The 23,050-nt window shown below is 44.9% G+C and overlaps 5 protein-coding genes across 8 annotated transcripts; 2 read left to right on the forward strand and 3 right to left on the reverse strand.

The window, feature by feature from the left end:
* Window positions 1-152: 152 nt before the first annotated feature.
* slc6a11a (solute carrier family 6 member 11a) lies at window positions 153-6,260 on the reverse strand. Of its 2 annotated transcripts, none has more exons than XM_055508731.1 (14): window positions 5,944-6,260; window positions 5,142-5,276; window positions 4,932-5,072; window positions 4,613-4,697; window positions 3,830-3,962; window positions 3,603-3,737; window positions 3,422-3,525; window positions 3,206-3,330; window positions 3,024-3,136; window positions 2,797-2,880; window positions 2,609-2,711; window positions 1,232-1,329; window positions 965-1,135; window positions 153-872 (listed from the first exon to the last, which is right to left on the reverse strand). In XM_055508731.1, the coding sequence occupies exons 1-14, from the start codon at window positions 6,107-6,109 to the stop codon at window positions 738-740; spliced, it is 1,728 nt and encodes a 575-aa protein (XP_055364706.1). In that variant the 5' UTR covers window positions 6,110-6,260; the 3' UTR covers window positions 153-737. The 2 variants fall into 2 exon arrangements, with proteins under 2 accessions (XP_055364706.1, XP_029007712.1); XM_029151879.3 differs by having other exon boundaries at window positions 2,797-2,934; window positions 5,944-6,236.
* Window positions 6,261-6,635: 375 nt separating this feature from the next.
* On the reverse strand, window positions 6,636-16,175 carry frs3 (fibroblast growth factor receptor substrate 3). Of its 2 annotated transcripts, XR_008694663.1 has the most exons (8): window positions 15,898-16,175; window positions 14,532-14,657; window positions 14,131-14,219; window positions 13,870-14,056; window positions 13,554-13,715; window positions 12,988-13,109; window positions 11,456-12,906; window positions 6,636-6,837 (listed from the first exon to the last, which is right to left on the reverse strand). XR_008694663.1 is itself a non-coding variant. In XM_029151878.3 (7 exons), exons 3-7 carry the CDS (start codon window positions 14,194-14,196, stop codon window positions 11,584-11,586), a joined length of 1,860 nt encoding a protein of 619 aa, XP_029007711.1. In that variant the 5' UTR covers window positions 14,197-14,219; window positions 14,532-14,657; window positions 15,898-16,175; the 3' UTR covers window positions 6,636-11,583. The 2 variants fall into 2 exon arrangements, 1 of the variants encoding a protein (XP_029007711.1); XM_029151878.3 differs by having other exon boundaries at window positions 6,636-12,906.
* A 1,088-nt stretch (window positions 16,176-17,263) lies between these two features.
* tspo (translocator protein) lies at window positions 17,264-19,385 on the forward strand. 2 transcript variants are annotated; one of them, XM_029151904.3, is made up of 4 exons: window positions 17,264-17,579; window positions 18,420-18,595; window positions 18,690-18,828; window positions 18,943-19,385. In XM_029151904.3, the coding sequence occupies exons 2-4, from the start codon at window positions 18,423-18,425 to the stop codon at window positions 19,114-19,116; spliced, it is 486 nt and encodes a 161-aa protein (XP_029007737.1). In that variant the 5' UTR covers window positions 17,264-17,579; window positions 18,420-18,422; the 3' UTR covers window positions 19,117-19,385. The 2 variants fall into 2 exon arrangements, with proteins under 2 accessions (XP_029007737.1, XP_055364711.1); XM_055508736.1 differs by having other exon boundaries at window positions 17,350-17,374.
* Window positions 19,386-19,669: 284 nt separating this feature from the next.
* On the reverse strand, window positions 19,670-20,854 carry LOC114856176 (ubiquinol-cytochrome-c reductase complex assembly factor 2). The gene is made up of 4 exons (XM_029151905.3): window positions 20,615-20,854; window positions 20,210-20,284; window positions 19,913-19,979; window positions 19,670-19,828 (listed from the first exon to the last, which is right to left on the reverse strand). Exons 1-4 carry the CDS (start codon window positions 20,759-20,761, stop codon window positions 19,722-19,724), a joined length of 396 nt encoding a protein of 131 aa, XP_029007738.1. The 5' UTR covers window positions 20,762-20,854; the 3' UTR covers window positions 19,670-19,721.
* Window positions 20,855-21,852: 998 nt separating this feature from the next.
* On the forward strand, window positions 21,853-22,907 carry c5h1orf74 (chromosome 5 C1orf74 homolog). The gene has a single exon (XM_029151899.3). The coding sequence runs from the start codon at window positions 22,077-22,079 to the stop codon at window positions 22,869-22,871; it is 795 nt and encodes a 264-aa protein (XP_029007732.1). The 5' UTR covers window positions 21,853-22,076; the 3' UTR covers window positions 22,872-22,907.
* The last annotated feature ends 143 nt before the right edge of the window (window positions 22,908-23,050 follow it).

Here is a 23,050-nt window from a genome sequence, read left to right on the forward strand (position 1 = left end):
GAAAACATGTATTTTATAAGGAACAAGAAAACATCTACCTACTGTATTGTTACACTTTAGAATGCAGAAAATATTATACGAACTGGTTAAAATGATGAAATTCTGAAAATAAGGTTATAAAATAAGTAAAGAAGAAAATACCAATGAGAAACTAATTTGTTAATTTTTATTTGAAACCTCAAATTAATATAGTACAAATATAGTAAATCTTGAGAAAGCAAGTGTTTCTGAAGGTTTTTGTACTGTTTTTATTTGGCTTTGGGATTCACCCTGGATAATGAGTTTAAACCCAATGATGCTTTGTAAAGTTTCAGAGATGAAGGCACATGCATCCTTATGAATGACACAGACTGTTATTATTAATGACTTCTCAGGCTGCTCACGCCTGGACAGTTTCAAAAATTAGAACCTGAACAAAGGAAAGAATGAGGAGAAAAGCTTTGGCGGTGATAGAGGTTGAAACAAGATGAGACAGGCTCTGGCTTCATTCAAAGGTAACTTAATACACCTTCCAGCAAATAAAAAGTCTAAAAGCAATTTCCCTCCAATTATTGTCCTAATGTAAAAAACCCCAGAAACAGATTCTGTCAATAGATGACAACTACAAACTCCAGTTAACCCCAAACCACATTGATGTCTAAATTAGAAGATCACTGTAAACGGGAACTTGTAAATATATATGGCTTCTAATTCATCTACATAATTAGGATTTTTTGATTAAAAAAAAAAACTTGTTTCTACAGCACTGGCATTTCAGTAAATGCTGTTCCTCCACCATCACAGACATGTAGTGGAGCACGGATGCTCGCCCTTTCCTGTGGCTTCACCTTCACTGAAAGGTCATCATCAGCCTGTGAGCTCGCCTTGAGACGCTGTGGGACAATGTCAATGTTACTAAACAAGATCACCAGTGAAGACAAGCGGTTGTAAAACAATCAGTCCCTCACTAACGACGTCCACTGACCTGCCAGAGTGTCCCTTTACTGTGGGCCAGTTTGTAGACCATGGTGACTGGAATCATCGTGAGAGACGACATGGCCAGGAACCAGCCGATCCAGTAGGCCCACCACGGATACACGTAAAAATTGTTGAACCTCATAGGGGTGTACTTCACAAGCAGATATACAAGGGTTCCCTTAAAAGATACACAAATCACCAAAAACAACACTGGAGGTTTAAAACATGTTTAGGCACCATTGCTTGGACACTCTGTGCAGCTTTGGACACTTACACAGCAAATAAGCGGGGTGACAAACATCCAGCAGTACTTGATCAGTGATGGCTTGTGCCCAGTCATGTCTTTAATGTTGTCTGTGAAGCGTTCGGCACCTGTGGAGCAGAGGAACTATTGCAGTGCAGTGGTGGCTGACGATGACTACAGTAAGTGGCACCATATGATGATGCACATTTAATAGGATAGAATAGAATAGAATGCCTTTATTAGTCCCACAATGTAGAAATTTCATCAGAAACCAGCTAGACACACACACACACACACACACACACACACACACACACAAACACACACACACACACACACACACACACAGTAAGTAAGTAGGATTTTTTCATGAATACATCAGGGTAGATAGATAAGGTCGGAGAGCAGACCTTAAAAGGATGGTGGGGGGTGTTTCTGCATCAGTATAGTGAAATGCTGTTTATAGTTATATGACCAAGGCCGACCAGGATGTTTGCAGGTCAGTCCAACAGTTGTCATTGAAGGGAGACACAATAAGAACAAGAAGATAGAAGCACAGCTGGTGAGCTAGATTGGACCCGGGATGGGAGGGGGAAAGGGGGAGGGATGGAATAATACACAGCCAATTTTATTAGCATTTTACCAATCCATGACTAATTTGTCCAGATCAATGGTCCAAACGGTCAGGACTCAGGGCTTCATCACCTCTTGTGGGTTCAGGGGGGACCCATGACATCTCCTCAAGCCTGTCAGACAAGGCTGTCACCATATTCACCAAGTGTTCAGTCTGTCTGCAGATGTTATCTATCTGTCTCCTGTCCTCCTCCAAACAGGCTGAAATGTCACTGCTCAGTCCTTCAATCCAGGTCATCCTCTGATGGTATTCCTCTAAACGAGCTGAGATGTTATTTGTCAGTCCATCAATCCGGGCCGTCCTCCTTCAGCTGAGTATCCATGGACCGCTGGGGCATTTTTTTTCTCCAAGGCCGGTGGACGTGCTAATGAGCCGGCCACAGATTTCCCAATCTTCTGAAAAAGCAGGGCACCGCCAAAGCCAATCATGAGTAGCCCTGTTATCAAAGTCCAAAATATGAATAGATCGTTTGCATCCTCGATGGACAGTGTGATACCAGATACATAGGGCACCAGGAATCCCACGCGTCCGGCACAAAACTGGAGACAAAAGTCCCCGAGGGGCAGAGCAGCTCTCCCTGTGATTCTTTTCTTTGTAAGAAAACTTCACCCCCTGCGCTGAGGGACCAGTTGATTGGCTCCATGTTATTAATATAATATATAAACAGTTATTCCAGAATAGCAGATCAGGGTGCTCAGGAGAGAAAGGACAAGGACACTGCAAGCGAGTGGCAGAGAGAAAAATGTTTAACATCAGGAATGCAGGAATCTTACCATAAATCCATCCAATGATCACAGACTGAAAGATTGCCATGAGAAGTAGAGTAGGACCACTGCAGACATAATGATCAAAGATCTGCAGAATGTATGAACCACCCTAGGAGCCAAACAGTATATATTTCAGTTAGTAGTTTTATATTTTTAACTCATGAGAGTTGCTCAGACGGCCAACTATGACTCACCTCTGACACCAGCAACAGACCAAACCCATAGCAAACAGCACAGAGCAGCAGCAGGAGGAGCTCTCTGCGGCAGCCTCTCCGTGTCTGGGAAGGGTAGACGTCTGTTACAGAGGTCATGATGCTTTCAATCCCAACAAACTGGAGAATGACAGAAAGAATGACACATTCATCTGGAGGAAGAGGGGGGTTTTAATGTCAAAGGGCAGGTTTTAGAGGCGTAAGCTGACCTGACTGTCTATTCCTAGCAAGATGATCATGGTGAAGAAACACACAGACCAGACCTGAGGCCAAGGAAGGAGCGTCACAGCTTGTGGGTAGACTATGAAGACAAGGCCGGGTCCTGCAGAGTGAAACCAACCGGGGGCTCAAACACTTCCTGATGTGAGCAGCTCCGACACTTTGATCATACCTGACTCAGCGACTGCAGAAATGTCAACACCCTGCTTTTGGGACATGTAGCCCAGAACTGAGAAGATGGCGAAGCCGGATATAAAACTGGTCCCACTGTTCAACACGCAAATACAAAAAGAGTCCCTGCAAATCAGAAATTGAAGGAAAGACTATATTAATAGGCGTGTTTCACAGTGCACATCATGACTGACTGACCTGAACTTCTCAAAGGCACCTGTAACAGTTGTTGTTGTACTTGTTGTAGCTGCCGAGCGTAGTCAGGCATCCCAGACACACGGCATAGGAGTAGAAGATCTGGGTGCCAGCGTCCACCCAAACCTGCGAAGCAGCAGACACGTCACACCGGCTCGTTCTAGAGGGCGGTTCCAGTGGAACGGGAAGCAGCGGACCGGTACCTGTGGGTCAGCGAGCCGCGCAGGGTTGGGGTACAGGTAGTACCTGATGCCATGGAGGGCTCCGGGAAGAGTTACTCCCCTGACAAACAGCACCGCGATCATGGCGAAGGGAAACGTGGCGGTGAAGTACGTCGCCTGCGTTTGTTCGGATCAAGACAGCAAGTTCAGCACAATTGATTTCTAAAATGAGTGAAAGTAAGGCCAAAACTGATTGAAGACAGTCTTACCTTTCCGGTGGACTTCACTCCTTTCCAGACGCAGAAGTAGCAGACGACCCAGGCCAGGAGGAGACACAGCGCCAGCTCCCACCGCACCTTTCCCAGGACCTCTATACCGGGGGATATGTTTAACACCCGCCGCCTGCAAAGCGGGGCCAGTGCCATTTATTAAAGTAAGCTGGTCCATGTCCTTCAGTCGAGTGTGTTCAGACCAGAGAACAACGTCTGTGGTGGACGCTTTGGGACTGCTTTTAAATTGGGGGTGGGACTGTCCAGTCGAGGAGATGGTCGAAGCTCAGTGTGTCCTGAACCCCTCAACCATCATCCATAGATCAGACTCCTGACCTCGTCCTTGCTGGTTGGAAAAGGACTTTTAAATTGTCAGCACCAGAGACCGATCAGACTGACGTGACTGTTTTCAAGGTCAAAGATTTTACTATTGATTTCCAACACCCCCGTTATTAATAGAGTTATGAAAGGTGTTACGAAACTCAGCGAGCCGTTCGTGAGAAAGTTGCTTGACGGGGCAATTAAAGGCTTTTCACACCTTCAGGTTACAGGTGTTAATTAAATCGCTTTAAAGATGACTTTAGAGGGAAACATGCGTGAAACGTTAATAAATCAAAAGAGCTGCGAAGCAACAGAGCCTCTGTTTGTACATGCACATGAGAGAGCTGGAGGGCGCGTCAGCCACTCAGCTTCAGCTGAGCTGATGACTGATGCAGGAACCATAGTTCTCATGTCAGAGGTAGAAGGCAGCAGCTGATGTCACGGCACACCAGTAACACTTACTGCCAGAACTCCACCACAGACAGCGATGAATTCACAGACGAGGTCCAGTTGGTGCCGTTATACTGGTTTAATACCACACATGCATCTGAAATATACAGTAGATTCAATTGTTGTCATTGATAACACAAATGATCAGCAATCGGGTTTCAAAGGTTTCATTTATATTAGATATTAATAAATACGTTATATTGTTTTTGCATAAAGACAGGTGCTGTTTCCTGTGTTTATTTACAGTATTACAGTATTTGCAAGTTATTCTGTCATCATAATTATGTTACAGCTGCGTTTTGATCTGTTGTGTTCTACATTAGCTGTTTACCTGTATTCCAGGTGTTATTGCACGTGGCCCAAGGCAGCTCTCCAGAGAAGGATGAGAAGAAGTAGAAAAAGGCCCAGGCTAAGATCACGATGTAGCTGATAGCTCCATAGAAAAGGATGATCTGACCGGCGTAGCCTAGACCTAGAAGGAAACATCTGTTTGTTCCTCAACTGGCCAAAGCACAGTTCAGACAGGTGAACGTGGCCTCACCTTCAAACAAGGGGCACACCCTCCTCCAGCACATGATCCCCCCCTGGCTGCTGTACTGGCCCAGGGCCGTCTCCAGTATGACCAGCGGAAGGCCAGAGGTCACCAGAAACAGAATGTAAGGAATGAAGAAGGCACCTGCAAGTGTCAGAAAAAGACAATGCACACGGGGTCAAAGCCCAAAAGCAAAAAAGGAAGTTTCTAGAGATAAAAAGAAAAACCAGAGCTACAAAACCATTTAATCATTTTAGATTGAACGTCTGGTAGGTTGTTTCTACGATGTCTCTAAAAAGTCGCCCTAAGCCGCCTGATCTGACAGAAATCCCCGATCAGATTAATCTCAAATGAAGACGTTATAACGAGCCCGGCAGGTTTGTTACACTTAATAACATGGGCTCAGGTTTAAGGACTGAGGTGTTTCATAGGTTATGGGAAAAGTGCAAGGATTTATGAAAGAATGTGTCTCCGCTCGTTGCACAAACACGGCCAGTTGCTTTTTTTTCTAGCCTTTCATAACTTGTCAAATCCTTAATCATCAGTTGTGAAACAGAGGGAAGACGGAACAGAAGACACTTCCACAGTTTCCAGCTTAATTTGATGAAGGAAAACAGCGATACAACAACGAGCTGGCGTGAACTTCAGCTGAGTAAACAAACATGTTGGTTACAACTGAAAAAGCCACAAATATGAAGAAGAATGAACCAATAACCAGTTTATAAACAAGACAGAGAGGCTGCATCTGCATCTCATGCTACTGTTAATAAGTGGGGACAGACATCAGAAAATAATAGTTTCCAGTACTCACCACCACCATTTTTGTAGCAAAGATATGGAAACCTCCACACATTCCCAAGTCCAATTATGGCCCCGGCCACAGACAGGATGAACTCCGTCTTGCTCCTCCACTGGCCTCGCTCCCTGACGGCCGTCTCCTCAGACACATGGCACAGTCGGACCAAAGAGCTGGCCATGCTGCTGGAGAAACTCCGACACCGGTCCTCGACTGCCTGGGACCGTGTGGAGCAGAGCGGTGCAGAGCGCAGGGCGCTTTGACCACAAGGGGGACGTCGAGATGCACAGAGGAGCCGGGAGCCGAGGGCCGGAAGCCAGAACGTGGCTACGAGCAGAACAACTAAGGTGCAGTTACTCAGGTAATTACATGACCAGTGGCAGCTGTGTGTCTGATAACCTGAACTCTCTGAAATATGCTTAATATTTAGAAATTGGACACTCGGACAACATTTTCTGTTATATTCAGTTATTCTGTTATTCTCAGTTCATAATGTTTTCATTAAAAAAAATCATAAATAGACCTGAGTCTGAATAAGCCTAAAAACTTTGGTGACTTCCAGTTTTACCTTCTCACTTAAAAAAAAGATATTCTAGATTGAAAATGTTTTGTAAATGCTGTGATGTGTAGGGTGGGGATTCTGGAGGGAACACGTTTATTATTTTTGAGACATTCAATGTTTGATCAAAGAAAAAAAGCATACACTGTTTAATGCAGGTGGTATTTTTATAGCTTCATTTTAATATTAGAATTACATTTACTTTTACATTTTGGACAAATCCACACTCGATATTTGATAAAACTTAGGGTAAAATTCACCAAATGTCAGGCTTGCTTTGTTTTTAGGACGATGAGGAGGTCAGATGACACACGCCGCCCCTCTGTGGAATGAGGATGACCCGAGTGTTTCTGTTGAAGGCAGCACAATAAGACCTTCACTGCATACTCGGTCACAATCCATGGGTGGACACAGAGACACACAACAGATGTTTGAGAAAGTTTCCCAAACTGAGTCAGAAACAGTTTTCCCTCTTCCAGCGAAAAACTATTGAGCGTAGTTCAACTTTCAGCTGCGCATTCGCGTCACAACAGCAGCAGTGAGTCACTGGCACCTCACTGGATGAGGTCCCGCAGGTCCTCGCAGGTCCCCGCAGGTCCCCGCAGGTCCCGCATGTCCCGGAGGCCCCCATTTGTGTCATGCTCAAGCGTATTTGGCACTCATTCGATTCACAAATCGGTGTAATAGTCACAAAAAGTTGAGGCCGAGAGCGACCTGCATTTAAACGCACAAATCTGTCACAGGAAAAGTACAGCTCAGACCCTCGAAGCAGACAGAAACAATGCAGGGTAAGAAAATACACAAGAAGAAGAGACTTTACAGTTGTCTGAGTCTTTCAGTGTTTATCTGTCGCGTCAACTGGAAGTTTATGTTCCACGATGTCATTCGCATCATGATGGCTGATGATATGTTCACTCCAGATGATGGCGACGTGTAGCACTACGCTGTCTGTTCTCACTAGAACCTTCTAGTCTCGGTCGTGTTTTCGTCAGTATCTTACACGTTTCAAGTGGTCGAAGAGAAAAGTACACAAAAAAGCAAAATATGTGAAATGAGGTTTATTTCCACATTCTTCAGCACTATGAGAAGAAATGGCAGCTGATGAGAGATCAGATCGTCATGGAGTGCACCATAGCCACATTATAATGACAAACACACAGAATTAACATTATATGCTACAGAACATACGACTCATGGTTCCACACCTGTCCAGTCACACTGAATTTTGGCTATTTCACTGCACACCCCAAACTTCTCAACAGGTTTTTCGATCTCGCGCAAAACCGCACAAATTCTGATCCGTTACATTTTTCATTTACAGGAGGGAAACGTGGTTTGGGGATTTTTGCTGGATGTTAGGTGGAAACGTTGACGTTCTCCATATGCTGAATGTGACACACCAGATGTCCTGTTTAGTCAGGTTTTATTAAACTGCTACTTTCATTTTTGTTGATGATTGCGTGTATTGAACACACAAGACATGAATTTACTGCAGATCACACTAAGCTTTAGTTCTGTGGGCCCATCTTCTCATTTAACTCACAGCAAGAAAATCTTCCAAAACAATAAATCGTTTCTTTAGCAGATGTTGTTTTAAATCGTTTTGGCATCAAACAATGAGACGTTGGCACATTTTTGTTAAAAGACAACTTTTAACTTTAGCAGGTGGTGACATTTCCCTTTAGAGCAGCCACCTTCAGAAACAGTGGTCAAGATGTTTTCTAGCCTGAATATGAAAGGCACAGTAAGAAATTTCTTGGACTCACGTTTACATTGGTACAGTAAACACAGCGCAAGCCCTTTTGCTAAACAATCGGTTCCTTAATTCAGTTTTTCGAGGGGGGGTGGACTTAGTGCCAGGACTTGTCAACCCGACGTCAGATTGCACCAGCGGATCCGATCGAGAGCAGCGCTAACGGCTTCACAGACGCCTGCGTGAATCCCTCCTCGAGCAGATACACTGAAGGTCATGGAAATTAAAAGCTGGACATCAGCATCAGCACCAAGCCAATCACAACGAGTAATGAGGTGGCAGTTGCGTCTCGCTCGAACTCAAGTGCAATGAGATCACATGAGAGGATTTTAGTGCTGAAAAACTATTCTTTAACATCTATTTATTTAGATTACTGCTCAGGAGTATGTAATGATGCTGCAGTCACTGTGAACTGTTTGGGTGGTGGTGAGGTTACTGCGTTATAACAAAGATAGTCAACACATTTAAACATGGAGTTCTCTTTTTTTTTTTAAATGCAGCACTTATAACTTTAAATAAACTCTGAACACAATTAAATTTCATTTCGGTACTGGCAATGGTCAACTACTGTATGGCACTGGAAATGTGAGATAAGTTAACACAGTCGGACAATCGAGGAAAGAAAATATCAACTTTTTCTTTTTTTCCATAGCTACAATCACACCATGAAGGTTGAAAGGGAATCGTAGTACCTGAAATGATAAGACTGCTGATTCACAGAAGAACAGGCGGTTAAATACGTTAAGCCCACAGCTCTATAGACTACTAGTTAAATTTTCACACCTGCAGAGCGACAAAACAAGAATTCACTGATTATTGCAAAAATGTAAACATCCCTCCGATGTGTCGTGACAATGTCTGTGTGAGTACAGTCCGTGACGTCCGAAGCGTTGGGACGAGCTAAAGGTTGGTTTTCTAATTTTAGAGACATTTGATGAAGATTCACAGCAAAAATACAAAACAATCAGTTTTTGATTTCAGGTTGTTTAAGGCTCCTGTGTTGGAAACGTTAATTAGCAAATGGATTCAATCCATTTCTTCTATTTTCACATCACATCAGATGAACAGTGTTCCAGTCACACGTAAGTGTGTTTTACGTAAGTAAAGATGAGATGTGTGACTTATCTAAAACTAGACTCAGTTTGAAAAGTGCCTCACAAACACAAGCTGCTTCTTTGCACAAATTATTCTGAAGAATGAACATTTACTTTACATCTCAGTTTATCTGCTTTGACACTTTTAAGGGTCACACAGAAGCCAAACATCCTCCACATCAGAAGCTGAGACTTTGTATGTGTCCCATGGTCACGTCTGGCTGCTCCGTGAAAACAAAAAATGACTTCATCTAAGGCTTATACATGTAGAAATCTAGAAGGTCTGGCCTTTCTCAGTCACATGAAAATATATAGAAAGTAATGAGAGGTCAACGTAACATGACAGCATCCGTGGGCTTCCCTTACTTTTCCTTCTCTAACTGAAATTTGGCCAAAGACATTCTCTGAAATCGTACGTTACAGCACAACAATGCTACTTCTATTAAAATATGGTAAAGGGTCTGACATCACAGAAGGTTTCGTTTTGACAAGAACCTGTAGCGTGTGTGAGCTACTGTCAGCATGTACACGTAGCAGCATAAAACCACCCCAGCTGTGATTATCAGACGACAATGTTGCCTTTTTAGGTCTCACTCCAAAGCGGCTGAGTTGATGTCGATGAGGTGGCGCATATGTGTGTGCATGTGTGTGTGTGTGTGTGTGTGTGTGTGTGTGTGTGTGTGTGTGTGTGTGTGTGCGTTTATTATTTTAAATTCTAATATGCTTAAGAAGTTGGATCCATGCATTTGTGTTCTAAGTGTGTATCCAGACCTTGTGTGTCTCCGTTCTACAAATCCTAATGGCACGTTTGATTTTTTCACTCTTCATACAGTTTGCAATTAAGTTTTGGCACTTAAAATATAAATACAGTCTCTGTTTTTGTCAAAATAGAATTAAGCACAGATATAACAGCAAAACACCAGAGTCCAGTGATGAATTTGAGGTGAAACTTTGGTCTCTATAATATCGACTGAATGTACAAAAACGCTGGTCCTTACATGGAAAATTAAATTATTACAGTAAGAAAAAAAATGAATAAATAAAAAATGACATAAATAAATAAATATTTCAAAAAGAGCCACACAAAAATATTTACCGTTGGACTTTGCGACATACTTAGTTACTTTTTTATAAAGTTCATTCACACCTGATAACTGACAAATTAGAGATCCAGCACACTGTCTGTGAGGTTATAGCTTAATGCCACTATCTGAGGTCACGGCGCCTCCATTTAAACATCTAAAGAAACCCTATCTACCATGAAGTATTTGCTCCCCTGCTTTTGGTGAAAGGACACGATGGAACCTGTGGCTCCCGTCGATCTGAAGCTGAGAGATCGAGGGTTTCAGCGGCCCGGGGTCAAAAGTGCAATGTGACAAAGATCAGGTGGAGCTGCTGCAGATCAGGGACGACGCGCCGCGACGCGACTGGAGGCGAGGTGCTACTTCATGTGGACAGGAGGCGGCCGGAGCCGCGTGTGCTACTGTGACCATCGCTCTCCACATGCCGACGCGTGTTCGCTTCAAACGGTGCCGCTTTCCTACCTCAGTCGGACAAAGCTAGTCTCAAAACACGCTAAATACAATTCCAAAGGATTGTGTGCAAAATGCTCCGTAGGTTTAAAGAAACAAAGAAGGGTCTCGTCTACCAGCCACAACACGATGCTTGTAATGAGGTATGAACATTGTCGTGAACCCTTAACCTTCCTGCTTCTCTAGGTCTTTAATAACGAGGTCACCTTTTTGACTCTCGTGGTGTCTGAGTAAAGGAAATCTACACAGATGTAGCACAACTAAAAGAATATTATTGATTGTAGGTGGAGATGAGTTCGAGTTCAATTTTGGTAACAGACGATGGCAATGAGTGCTTCCACTGAAACAGAGGTCTCTGCTTTACGTCATAGCTGGGCATAAAATCATACATACGCACAGGTACATATGATTTTATGTTTACATATAAATATCCATATATCCAACAAACCATATTTGCAGCACAAACTGCAGATTTCTTCACACCACATTATCTAATAAATAACACAGAAGAAAATGGCAAATTCTCCTCAGAGATTTCTGGTTTCCTCATATATGCACAGATATTTTCAGTAGATTTCTAATTAGATACCTGTACTGTGTATGTACTGTAGTCAGCCCGACAGTTGAATGGATGGATGACAGTGAAGGGTCCAGTGTGCTAAGATGAGGGAAAGCCTCCATCTGTCGTCGCCGGTCCTCCTCAGTGTGAAACATCGTCTACAGAGGCAGGTCTGTGCTATTGTGGCGAGTCTTTCTGGAAGTGCCATCATCCCTGGGCAGAGCTTTCTGCAGGTTGGACATGGCGGCGGTCTTCTTCAGGTCGATGACTGCGTAGCATTCGCTGCGCCGGGGTGCCTGCGGGCCACATTTTTTGGGTGGCAGGCGCTGGTGCTGCGGCTGGGTCTGGGCACCCCCGCCGCCGAGGGCTTGGCAGGGAGCTTCTCCCTCTAGGTCCACCTGGATGTAATTGAGCTGCCGCGACGGAGGCATGGGGCCGTGCTCGAACCCCCCGACCCCAGGCCTCGATCGCCTGCGGAAATCAAAGCTAAAGATGCGCCCCCCCCTGTCGGGCTGGCAGGGCCGTGGGTGCGGCGGGCAGGCGTGTCGCAGCCGCGGCGGCTGGACCTGCTCGGTGTTGACATAGTTCTGCAGGGCATCTCTGTGGATGCCGCGACCGTCCTGGTGGTACCCGTTGGGCGTCCCCGGGCCCTCGGAGAACTCGTACTCGTCGAAGTCTTCCTCCTCCTCCTCGTACTCGTCCTCGTCCTGCTCGTCGTCCTCCTCCTCCTGCTCGTCGTTCCGCTGGATGGCGCTGTACTCCCACACCGGGGGCAGCGAGGGCAGGTTCTCGTAGTTGAGCAGAGCTGTCCGGCGGTGGCCTCCGCCCAGGCCCCGCTCGCAGCCGTAGCCCTGCGGGGGCAGCGCCATGGGGCCGTGGGCGTGGGGGTGCAGGAGGGAGTGGGAGTGGCTGTCCCCGGTGCTGCTGCTGCTGCTGGAGCCCACCGACTGCGACACGCTGCTGGGGCTCAGCCGCTGCTTCCTGCTGCCGCGCAGGCCGTTGATGTTCTCGTACGTGAGCTCGCTGCTCTGGCAGCTGTCCGACAGCTCGTGGCCCGGGTGCCGGTGGGCGTGATGGTGGAAATGGTGGTAGGAGTGAGAGTTGCACAGGTGCATGGAGGGCTCGTCGCCCTCCGTCTCTGAGCCCGTGGCGCCCTCTACTGGCTGAAGGCTGTGGGGGTTGTGGCCGTGCCTGTCCCTCTCGCGCTCCCTCTCTCTCTCCAGTAGATGGCGCTGCGCTGGAGTGGGGCCCAGCATGAATTTGACCTCCTGCGAGGACGGCTGCAGGAACACCTGAGGATCTTTATGCTCCTCGAGGGGACAGCACCGGAGGTTGGACTGCGGGTTTCCTTGTCCCCCGACAGGCATGGCTCCACGAGTTGTTTCAGGGAAGGCGCTGGGTCGCACCTCGGGGAGGGAGTGCACACAGTGACGCATAGAGAGGTCCCCCTCCATACTAACAGTATTTACATAGGTGTGGGTCTGTCAGGAAACAAACGTTGTGGGTCACATTTCAAACAAACACTGCCACAGTGACATGTAGGGAGCAAGCATAGCTCCTACCTGGTCTTCTAAACCCATGAGGCTATGTCCATGCTCATCAGCGAGAGGGGGCTGGGAGGCATCGCCTCTGATTGGATAACCAGGGTATCCGTTGGGAAAAGCCTGGACCGGGAATGCTGGAGCTGGAAACACAGTTATGCAACCAAATTAAACAAAATATACAAGACAACAAGGTAAGAGGCTGAGGTCCGTATGTGCAAGCAGACAGATACAGTCGCTGGTGCGTTTGGTATTTTAACCTGGGGTTATATCTGATTCCTTGAGTCCTTTAGGTATAAAAATATTTAACATTTTCTGATCACAGGAATTCAAACAATATATGAATCAGTTAAATTACACACATTCTCCTACTAACTCTCAGATATGATTAGAGGTTGTCTCCAGCAGCAGGCTGCGAGACTTAGCATATTTATCTCTGTGTCTCTGACTCAGTCTAAACTCCTTCTATTAATACTGTAGCTTACAAATCCTGCTTCTGTAGAGCTGCATGCGAGTTCGACAATCAACCTCGAATCAAGTATATAATTAGCAGGACTCCTAATTGTGCCGGTGTGGCTGTGACTCACTGTTGGGAGTCTGTGGCGTGCGAGACATGTCCATCTCTGGCGTGTGACCGCTGCGACTCATCATCATCGACTCCTCCACCACGTTGATGCTGTTGCATTGCATCAGCTCTTGAAGCAGGTTGAAGATCTCCTCCGCCCGCGAACACTTGAACGCGAAGATCCCTGATCGAACGAGCAAAGTCAACAACACTGGAAGTCAGGGGGTTTTTTAGAACTGATCCATGGATATTAACAGCACATAGCTTTACAGCAACGTAAAAGCCACAGTCATCATGTGCACAGAAGCAGGGAACAGGTCAGCGTCAGCGGCGCTCACCCTGCCCGGTCTGACAGCGGCGGCCGCTCTCGAAGGAGAACAGGTTGGAGTCGTAGCCGTAGCGCCGCAGGCAGAGGTACGGCCACCGGATGGCGTCCCGCTTCCGCGTGTGAAGGATGAGCTCCGTCTGCGTGAGCTCCATGACGCCGGAGCCGAGCTCGTTGCCCTCGTCGTCCACATTGGTGACCTGGAAGAAGGCAGCGTGAAGGGGGGGAGTGGCTGACGGAGGCGCTAAAGGCGCGGCCTGCGAGATTGCCCAACCTTGAATTTGGTGAGGTGGTTGTCTCGGATGGGGTCTCTGTACAGACAGCTCCAACAGCTCCCCATAGCTTCAGCAGGCCAGCTGAAACCTGTCGCACAACAAACAAACATCAGCTCTGACTTTTGTTTTCCACTTGAAACAAAAGGCGTGTGAATACTGAAGCGATTCAGTAGAGATGCTTCTTATGTCAGTGAGGCCAGAAGCCACAGCGGTTACTTCTCTTACACTGGAACTAAAAAGACTTCTTTAACAGCCATACATTTGATTTGACTCATCATTCTGCTACACTTGATTACATTGCTCGGCTTCACGTCCAAAAGGAACCAGGAGAATAGATTAGAGTCAAATGGGACCTGTTGAATTGCGACAAACTTAAAGACTGTTTGGACTTTGTGCTTACTCAGTCCAGGCCATCAGTGTGAAGGGACCCGCGGCTCAATCCCAGCATCTTCTACTGGGCATCGGCGTTACAAGCCACTGGTTTTGATGGGCTGACGTCTTCTCAAGAAGCACAGTGTTCTCTCCCCTAAAACCGTGAACAACATTTGGTTTTAGTCAAAGTTCAGACAGTGCATCCATGAAGTTCAGATTAACCACAGAAGACTCTGGATGTGCTTCGTGCTCCTGTTCTTCCTTCTGCTAATGTGCTAATGTGAGAGATGTGAGAGAGCGATCTCTCATATCTCTCACATTAGCACAGCTATTTATTGTTGAGTGTTTCGCATTCTGTCCCTCATTGTCAACATGCACCGAGTATCCGAGGGGTAAACATATGTTCAAATCCATAGTGGGACTGAAATTTTCTGTATTATCTCATATTGAAACAATCACTATTACAGTTTCAGTGATTAGTTATTAAATCAACCAGAGACCGAAAATGAATTTGCAAATATTATCACATTTAAAATATAATTCTGTTCATTTTAGTCAAACATTGTTTGTTAATCTACTAATCTTTAGACTTGATCTACGAACATAACCATGGACTCTGAGAACTATAACATATTTTACATTATTCAAGATCATTAGTAATCAAAATAAATTAATTAAACAATGACAAAATCGAGCTGCAGTTTTATTACTGCAAGTATCACTTGCTCATTTACTTACGTAGGAAAGTTATTGCAAAAGCCAACACATCAGGTTCAGTAACCTGCATCTCCACTGCAGAAGGCAGGGACTCACTGCGTTATTTCGTGCGCGCACATTAAGCATGAGCTCCATATTACTACAACACATCACTGTAGCAGTTGTTCTGCCGTTCGCGTCTGGAGCAGTGATCAGCAGTGACTTCTGCTCCCACGGGCTACAGGCGCACATCAGCGCGGCGCCGCAGTGAGTGCGCTCCACGCTGGGCCTCCGCATCCGACTGGAGACGCCACAGTGGACTCACGCACAGCCCGCCTCCGGTCGGTGCGGGCAGGCTGAGGGGGCTGCGGGGGCTCCGCGTCGCCGAGCGGCCGGCGATCGGGCAGGACCCCCCCCCCCCCCCTCACACACACACCCACCGCCGCGTCCGAGCCGTCCGCGGCCGAAAGCCGCCGGGACTGGCTCGCACTAGCCAAGCAGACGCGGCGGCTCCAGAAGGCGAGCCGACCGCCAGCCCTCACCTGCCCCCCGTCAGTGCGCACACACACGCGTGCACATCGGCGCCGCGGCGCCGTGAAAGCAGCACACGGACGCCCAACGCACCACGACGGCGTGATACGATGGCACATAGCAGACGCCAGGTACGCGGAGAACGACAGCGATGGTTTGCTACTCACATGTCTGGCACGGATTTTTTTTTTAATATTAGCTCTGATGCAGAATAGTCATTCAGACTGCGATCGGTCGCTGGCGGCCGCCGCTGCTGTCGCTGGTAGCGGGATGTGGCGCTTGCACGACAGAGATGCGAATGGAAGATGCGGCGAGAGCAGTGGAAATGTTGTTATTTTTTCCTCCTATTACGCCCCCCTACTGCAGCACGGGCCTCTGCCTGTATGACATTTCCCAAGCAGCTGGGGTGAGAGTTCACAGCCAGACAACGAGGCTGCGAGGAGGCAAGAAGGTAAGGAACGCTGGAGGACCACAGAGGAAAGGTGCGTCTGCCTGACAGACGAGGCGCAGGGACGCAGAAAACCCCCCGCCAGATGTGAACCTAGTCATACTTTTCGCTTTTTTCCGATATTTTATAACATCCTGCAAAATGTATTGAAAGTTGCATCGTGAAGAGTAATATCAAAATACGTCGAAGCCTCCTCCAGTGGTGGGAAGCGTTCTATTATATGGCCAACCCTAACACAGTATTAATAAAAGTCTTAAAAGCTATATTATTAAATAATAACAATACAAAAGAGTCAGAATAATGCTTTTGTTATAACCTACTAACTACTAAACCCTTTTTGTAGCCTGTTTATTTATATTTTAGCAATTAATTTGTTGACCGATGGGTCGTTTGTTGTTTGTGTGTGTGTGCGTGCGATTAATCTGTAGTTGTGTGTGGTAGAATGTAAATAAAGCATGGGAGTGACCTACAGTATGTGAGTAAATGTATCTTGTAGCCCTGGTTTACAACATGAAACGGTAGGACTCTGTTAAAGTCACAGAAAACGTTGGGTCACTTCCATAACTGCAAAACTAAATCCAACACTTATTTTAAATCCTGATTATTTTATATACTAATATCAGCATAGCATATATCAGCACGTTGTTAATAAACAGGCCCAAGTGGAACCAACATGGAATCCATTCAGGACTTTGGTTCTCAGGTAAACAAGCTGGTTTAGTTGTAAGAGAGTCAAACTATTTTCTTCTGGGCCCTCGTTTTATCTAAAATAAGTTAACCAGCTTCATTATTATTCCCGCCACAATTCAAATGAAATACATATATGACAATATAAAATAAACTTGTAGCCTTTTGAGCTTTGGATGGATATTAGCTGTGCTCTCTAACTGCTGTGTCTGTGTCTTTGTGGGGACTGGTTGAGAAATAAAACGACTTTCCCTTTACCAGCCTCTGGTGAAGTTAGCTTGTGTACCACAGTCGTGAAAAGCATAGGGACGTGTTACTGGACGTCATCGGCCGTAAACGTGCTTCGGCTCCAGAAGACTGTGGGGGACACAGCGCGGAGCGCGAGCAGGTGCAGTTACGAGAGCAAAGGGGGGCGGGAACTATCTTGGCGGTTTTGTAATCTTCGCTGTCGCGCTTCCAGTCACGTCTCCAGCTGTGTGTGTTTTGTAAGCAACGGACAGGAAACAAAGGTAACGTTAGCGTATGTACCGGTCGACCTTTGAACCGCGGAGGAGTTACACAACATAGCTAGTCGGAATAAATGATCCGGTGACCTACCGGCTGCGTCCCACTCTGTTTGTCTCCGACTGGGAGTGACCGCAGAGATAAGGCGGCCCTGCCCGCTCCGTCCGCTTCTATCTGAGCCCAGCAGCGCGCGGTTCGAACCGACTGACGGTGAGTGTTTGACCTGCAGCTCCGAGTTATGCTCTGACTTACAGCCTTTTAGTGGTGGACGCCACTTAAATGTGCACGTGTTGCTACTGTATAGAAACTACATTGATTAGTTAGACGAGTCACGTGATCTTCTAGTTTCGTCAGACAACCATAGCGTTATATATCGCGCGTTTCTGTAGCCTTGAGGTCAATTAAATAGCAGTACTCGTATTTGAAGCTCATTATATGCACTTTAACTACTGTACATATGTGTGTGGATTTAAATTATACTGTGGGAGAATCTTCAGGGGCCCTGAACATGTCTCATATACAGGAACTTATACATAACACGTGTATAATGTATTTAAGATTTTAAAGCGGCTAAAATGTATATTTCCTTAATAAAAGCAACAAAATACATTTCACTTAAATGTGAATGAATGCGGTGCCTGTGGTGACAAAAATAAATTCATCATCAGCTTTAAAATATTATGTTTCTGATTGCCCTCAGAGTTTTGCACGTTCTTCGTTGAACGTACTCGAGACCAAGAGGCAGACGAGCAGCAGCTCGTGATGTGCTGCTGCTTCTTTTTACTCGTTTAACATGTCAGTCGAGTTTTCACAGCTAAGAGTCGGTTTGTGCAGATTGAAAGTGTAATATGAGAAATTAAAGAGCAGATTGAGGTCTATGTGACTTTTCTGCGGTGGGTGCAACCCAACCGCACCCGCCTGTGATGGGAGGGTGATGAAGGGCGAATCCAGATAGGCCAGTAAAATAATATACTACTGTACTAAAATACTTCATGTTACCAATAATGTGTTTGCTACCTGCAGCTGTGATGTGACCTGCTCTGTTCACAGAACATGTGGATGCCTATGATTGGACTCACCGCCCTCCCACACCTGGGGGGGCTTTACGGCGGTTACATCACACGCAAAGAGGTGAAGACCTGGTACACGACCCTGCAGAAACCGTCCTGGCGTCCACCGAATGCCGCGTTCCCTGTAGTGTGGACGACTCTGTACACGGGCATGGGGTAAGCGTCCTCGCCACTCTGTCCTGCGGTTGTTTTATTTCCTGTCTTCCATCATCTTTGTTGTATCTGACAGAATGTGACTTTTGTCCTGCAGCTACGGTTCCTACCTTGTGTGGAAAGAACTGGGAGGTTTCACTGAGGATGCAATGGTTCCACTGGGACTTTATGGGCTGCAGTTGGCTCTAAACTGGGCCTGGACTCCTATTTTCTTTGGTGCACACAAGATAAAATGGGTGAATTAAAAAAAAGCAATGGTTAACTGGTACATCATGTTCTGGAGACTGTTTTGAATGTGGCAGATCAGTGTTGTACAATGTTTTCTATTAAACGTCTTTCAACCGTTTCAGGCGTTGATCGAGCTTTTGTTCCTTGCTGGGACTGTCGGCGCCACCATGTGGTCATGGTATCCTATCAGCCGCACTGCCTTTCTCCTCATGGTGCCCTACCTGTCCTGGCTGGGTGTTGCCACTTCCCTCAACTACTGCATATGGAGAGACAACCCTGAGAAGAAGGAAGAGTAGCAGACTATTTTTTGTGCTATGAAGGAACAACCTGACTTCAGAATCAAGTGAATGTCTTCGAATCATTTTTCTAAGTAATAAAATTTCAGCATTATAAAACTGCTTGGCTTTTGGTTCATATTAAGCTATAGTCATTGTGTAACAGCTCTCTAAATATTTATTAGGGCAGTTTGAAGTTCCCTATCATTCATTAAATGACTAACTTTCTTGTTAATTTTTACAAAATAATTGTATTTTTCCAAGTCAAAAAAAATAAATATATAAATCAGTTTGATATTACAATGTTTTGTTTTCTTACACAACAAAGGAAGGTGGTGCACAAAGCTTCAGTAAGATTCAGTCTACTACAAAGATTTATCTTAAAACTGAGCAGCTCAGGGCACTATTGGTGCAACAGTGAACACTGGTGCTATTCCTCATGACTGACTCATCATTTAATTATTTTGTGATTCAAAATGTTCATGGAGGGATTTGCGTTCCACTTGTTTATCTTCTGTTGTGCACTGACAAAATAAAAAAAAAGTTGATGACTTAAAGACATCTACCCAAACACTCCAGATACCAACAATAAACTTTATTTCTTTACACATAAGAGGATAAATAAGTTATTTTTCTTGACTCTTTTCTGGCGCATCTTCCGGTGATTTGGAGAATCTCTCCATTAACGTCTTCCACAAACCCTTTTTGTGCTCATCCATTTGTTGCATATTCCCTGTGAAAGCGAAGCAAATTGTTAAATGTGCCTCGAAAAGAGTGATCAACATAAAACAAGCGATATTGTGGGACTGTGTGTTACCTGACAGGAGCACTTTACATTCTTCTGCCGTAACTCCAGTAAAGCTTGTGTCTCTCACGCGAGGGAACTGAACGGATAAACACATGTTTGCATCTTAGGCAACAGAAGTATTTGATGAAATTCCCTGAATTTTACAGGGAAAAATCCTTCACACATCTGACAAATGGCTTCCAAACTATTATTGCTTTCTTTTTTATAGATAAACAGCATTAAAACGAAGGTGTTTTTGAACTTTATAGTGTAAATTCAGCGCAGAGGGAACTAGAGGAGAAGATGAAGTATGTGCACTTTTCTTACTCGTTGTCTGTAATAGTTGCTGTTGATGCGAGCCAAACTTTCATACATCTGGTCACACTTCTCTGGGTCTGAAATCTGAAGAAAGAAACCAGGACTGCTTTGAAAAATTGCTTTTGTTTTGATCAGAGTAATAACAACAGACATAGATAATACGGTAGTGGCTCTACTGTACTGTGTTCTAGCTAAAAGGCACTTTGTGTTTAGCTGTTTTTGATGCTTATTTTCCCAGCGTGTTATCAAGGTTACCTGATGGAGGCGAATATAGTGCAGCTCTAATATAACGTTAATACACTTTTCCTATCTTTTTGTATTTTAGAAGGTTCACCCGGTTGTTCGAAACAGACAAGGTCGAGGAGTCTGATCCCCTTAACATTAGCTTAGCTCTGTGTGCTACGTGACTGTTACCTGTGTGTTTTCGCCCTCTCGAAAGGCAGACGCGACTTTCTGTCGCAGGAAAGTCCCCAAATCCCGGCCCCTCTTGCCCTCATCTCGGGGCCACTCTTCACACAGCTTTAGGAAGCGACGGTACCTGGTCGCAGACATCTTTGACATGTAAAAACAATCGCGTTCAGCGCCGACGGGAGAAGTTTGAGCCTTTGAGACGCCGTAGCGGTGTCACGCTGAAACCTTTCCTCCAGTTTGTCCTCCTCGTTGTCGTGGTTGTCTTCACGCACCGCATTTGAGCAAGATGAGCGGACCAAATGTGAAAAAGGGCTCATCGGCCGGTGTGATGAATTGGATCGGTTCAGCTTGTAGATTTGCAACAGACAGAAACGACTTCAGGAGGTGAGGTTTTGTGTGGATGTGTGTGAAAGTGTTTGCTCGTTAGCCGTGTAGCTAAATTAGCACACACTATCTCTTGAATGGGGAGATTTGTCCTTGTCAATTATCCGTGGTTTTGTAGTGAAAACTGCAAAACTGTAAAAATTTACACTTGGTAATTACTCGTTAATTGGGTTAATTAGTTTACAAAAAACATCACTAGTTATATAATCTAAATTGTTAACGTGACTGATTAGTACACAAGTCGAAGGGCATATATCACCCTGAATGTTTAGGGGATTATTTCATTGTTCAGTATGACAATATTACAGATCAAAACAGTACAAACACCCCGTTGCGAGGTTGTAACAAAAAATGTGTATTTCGTTGTATTGGCTTGTTCCCTTTGTATTTTTCTTTCTTCTGAGACCCAACAGCAAAATATTGAGATCAAAGTGGTTTTGTAATGTTTTTGTTTTTAGACAAAATATACCTATAGTAATCATGTTGTTTGCATTAAAATTTTATATAAAAATAAAATATTTGTGACTGTGATAATGTTAACATTTTCTCTTCTTTCTTAGGAATCTTCTGGTCAACCTGGGTTTGTTTGCTGCTGGTGTTTGGGTTGCAAGAAACCTGTCAGATTTCGACCTGATGTCTCCTCAGCCTGTCACATAACCCAGTTAAAGTACAGCACCAGTAAAACCAGGATGAAGGTGAGACTGCTTGTGCATAAGAAATACGTAAAAGGTTTACAGCCAATCTGAACAATATAGTTTAAGTTAGTTGACCACTTCTCTTCTTAGCTCATATGTATATGTTAGAAATGGATTAAAAAATATATTTATTTATATTTTGTATTTTTCTGCTCTTTTAGGTGTCTTGGACCAACAGTGAAGAAAAAAGAGTTACAAATATATGAAACATTTATATGACTTATATTCTGAAGACATCTCATCCTTAATTAAAATTTATTTGTACTTATTCTTTTCAAGTCAGCGCTCAGATTTTAAAGTAATTTAACTTTTAAGTAATTTCACAATTATCATGTTTAGTTACTGAGGCGTATTATTTGGTACATTTATCCATTTGAGGCTACAGTATGTCAGCTCAGGAGCTTTTTGTTTCTACAGCTCATAAATGTCTGAGTGTTGGTAGAAAATCTCCTCCTGTTTCTCAGGGCGTGGACCTGGCTGTTCAGGTCTTGGCTGTTGACTTGGGATTAAAACCTGCTCTGCTGTATGACAGTAATGGTGCCAGTTCAGAGCAGGTGCATCATTATTTGAGTTCACTGCAGTCTTACCAGCTCGTGTCCAAATCACTTCTTACTTTGGATTTAAATGGAAACACTCTTATTTTTAACCCAGGTACAGTCGTATCAAATCTAGAGCGGGTGCTTTGCGACAACAGTGTAGCTGTGGTTGACGTGTGTCACTCACTGGAGAAGCCTGTCATCACGGAGCAACTGACAGCAGAGCTGAGGAGCATAACTGAAGATTTATTGCTGCTTCTAAAAGGTTCTGAAAATCTGAGGGAGACTTGTTCAAAACCTCTTTCTGCTGGGGAGAAATGTGACCAGTGGAATCTGTGCACTGTGTTTGGTCTTTTACTAGGTTTCCCTGTCACTTACTGGTTTGATCAGAACAAAAGCTTTGAGAACTGTCTGTCTATGACTCCTCTGGTGGTGACTACAGCTGCAGCAACGTGGCAGCCAGATGTTACGAGTCACAGATGTTGTCTTTACTCGTTCAGCATCCCAGAGGTTCTGCGTGAACAGACACACTCCACGCTGGAGCACTGGAGACTCTGCTTACAAGACAAATTTCACCAACAAAATGTCTTGAAGGATCTTACAGTTGGTCAAACAGCAGTCACTCTGCCCTCAGTCTGTTTGTGATACATACATTTGTTTTGCCATAAACTTTTGAAATGACACGTGGGTTAATGTCATTACTTCATTAAAACTGATCAAGACACTTGATACAAGTCTTAGCAGCCTGAATTATGACAGGAACAATATCTAATATATTTACTAAATAATAATGATAATTACAGCAGATTAAAAACACATGCTTG

This window comes from Betta splendens, chromosome 5 (assembly GCF_900634795.4).
Source record: "Betta splendens chromosome 5, fBetSpl5.4, whole genome shotgun sequence".
NCBI lineage: Eukaryota > Metazoa > Chordata > Actinopteri > Anabantiformes > Osphronemidae > Betta > Betta splendens.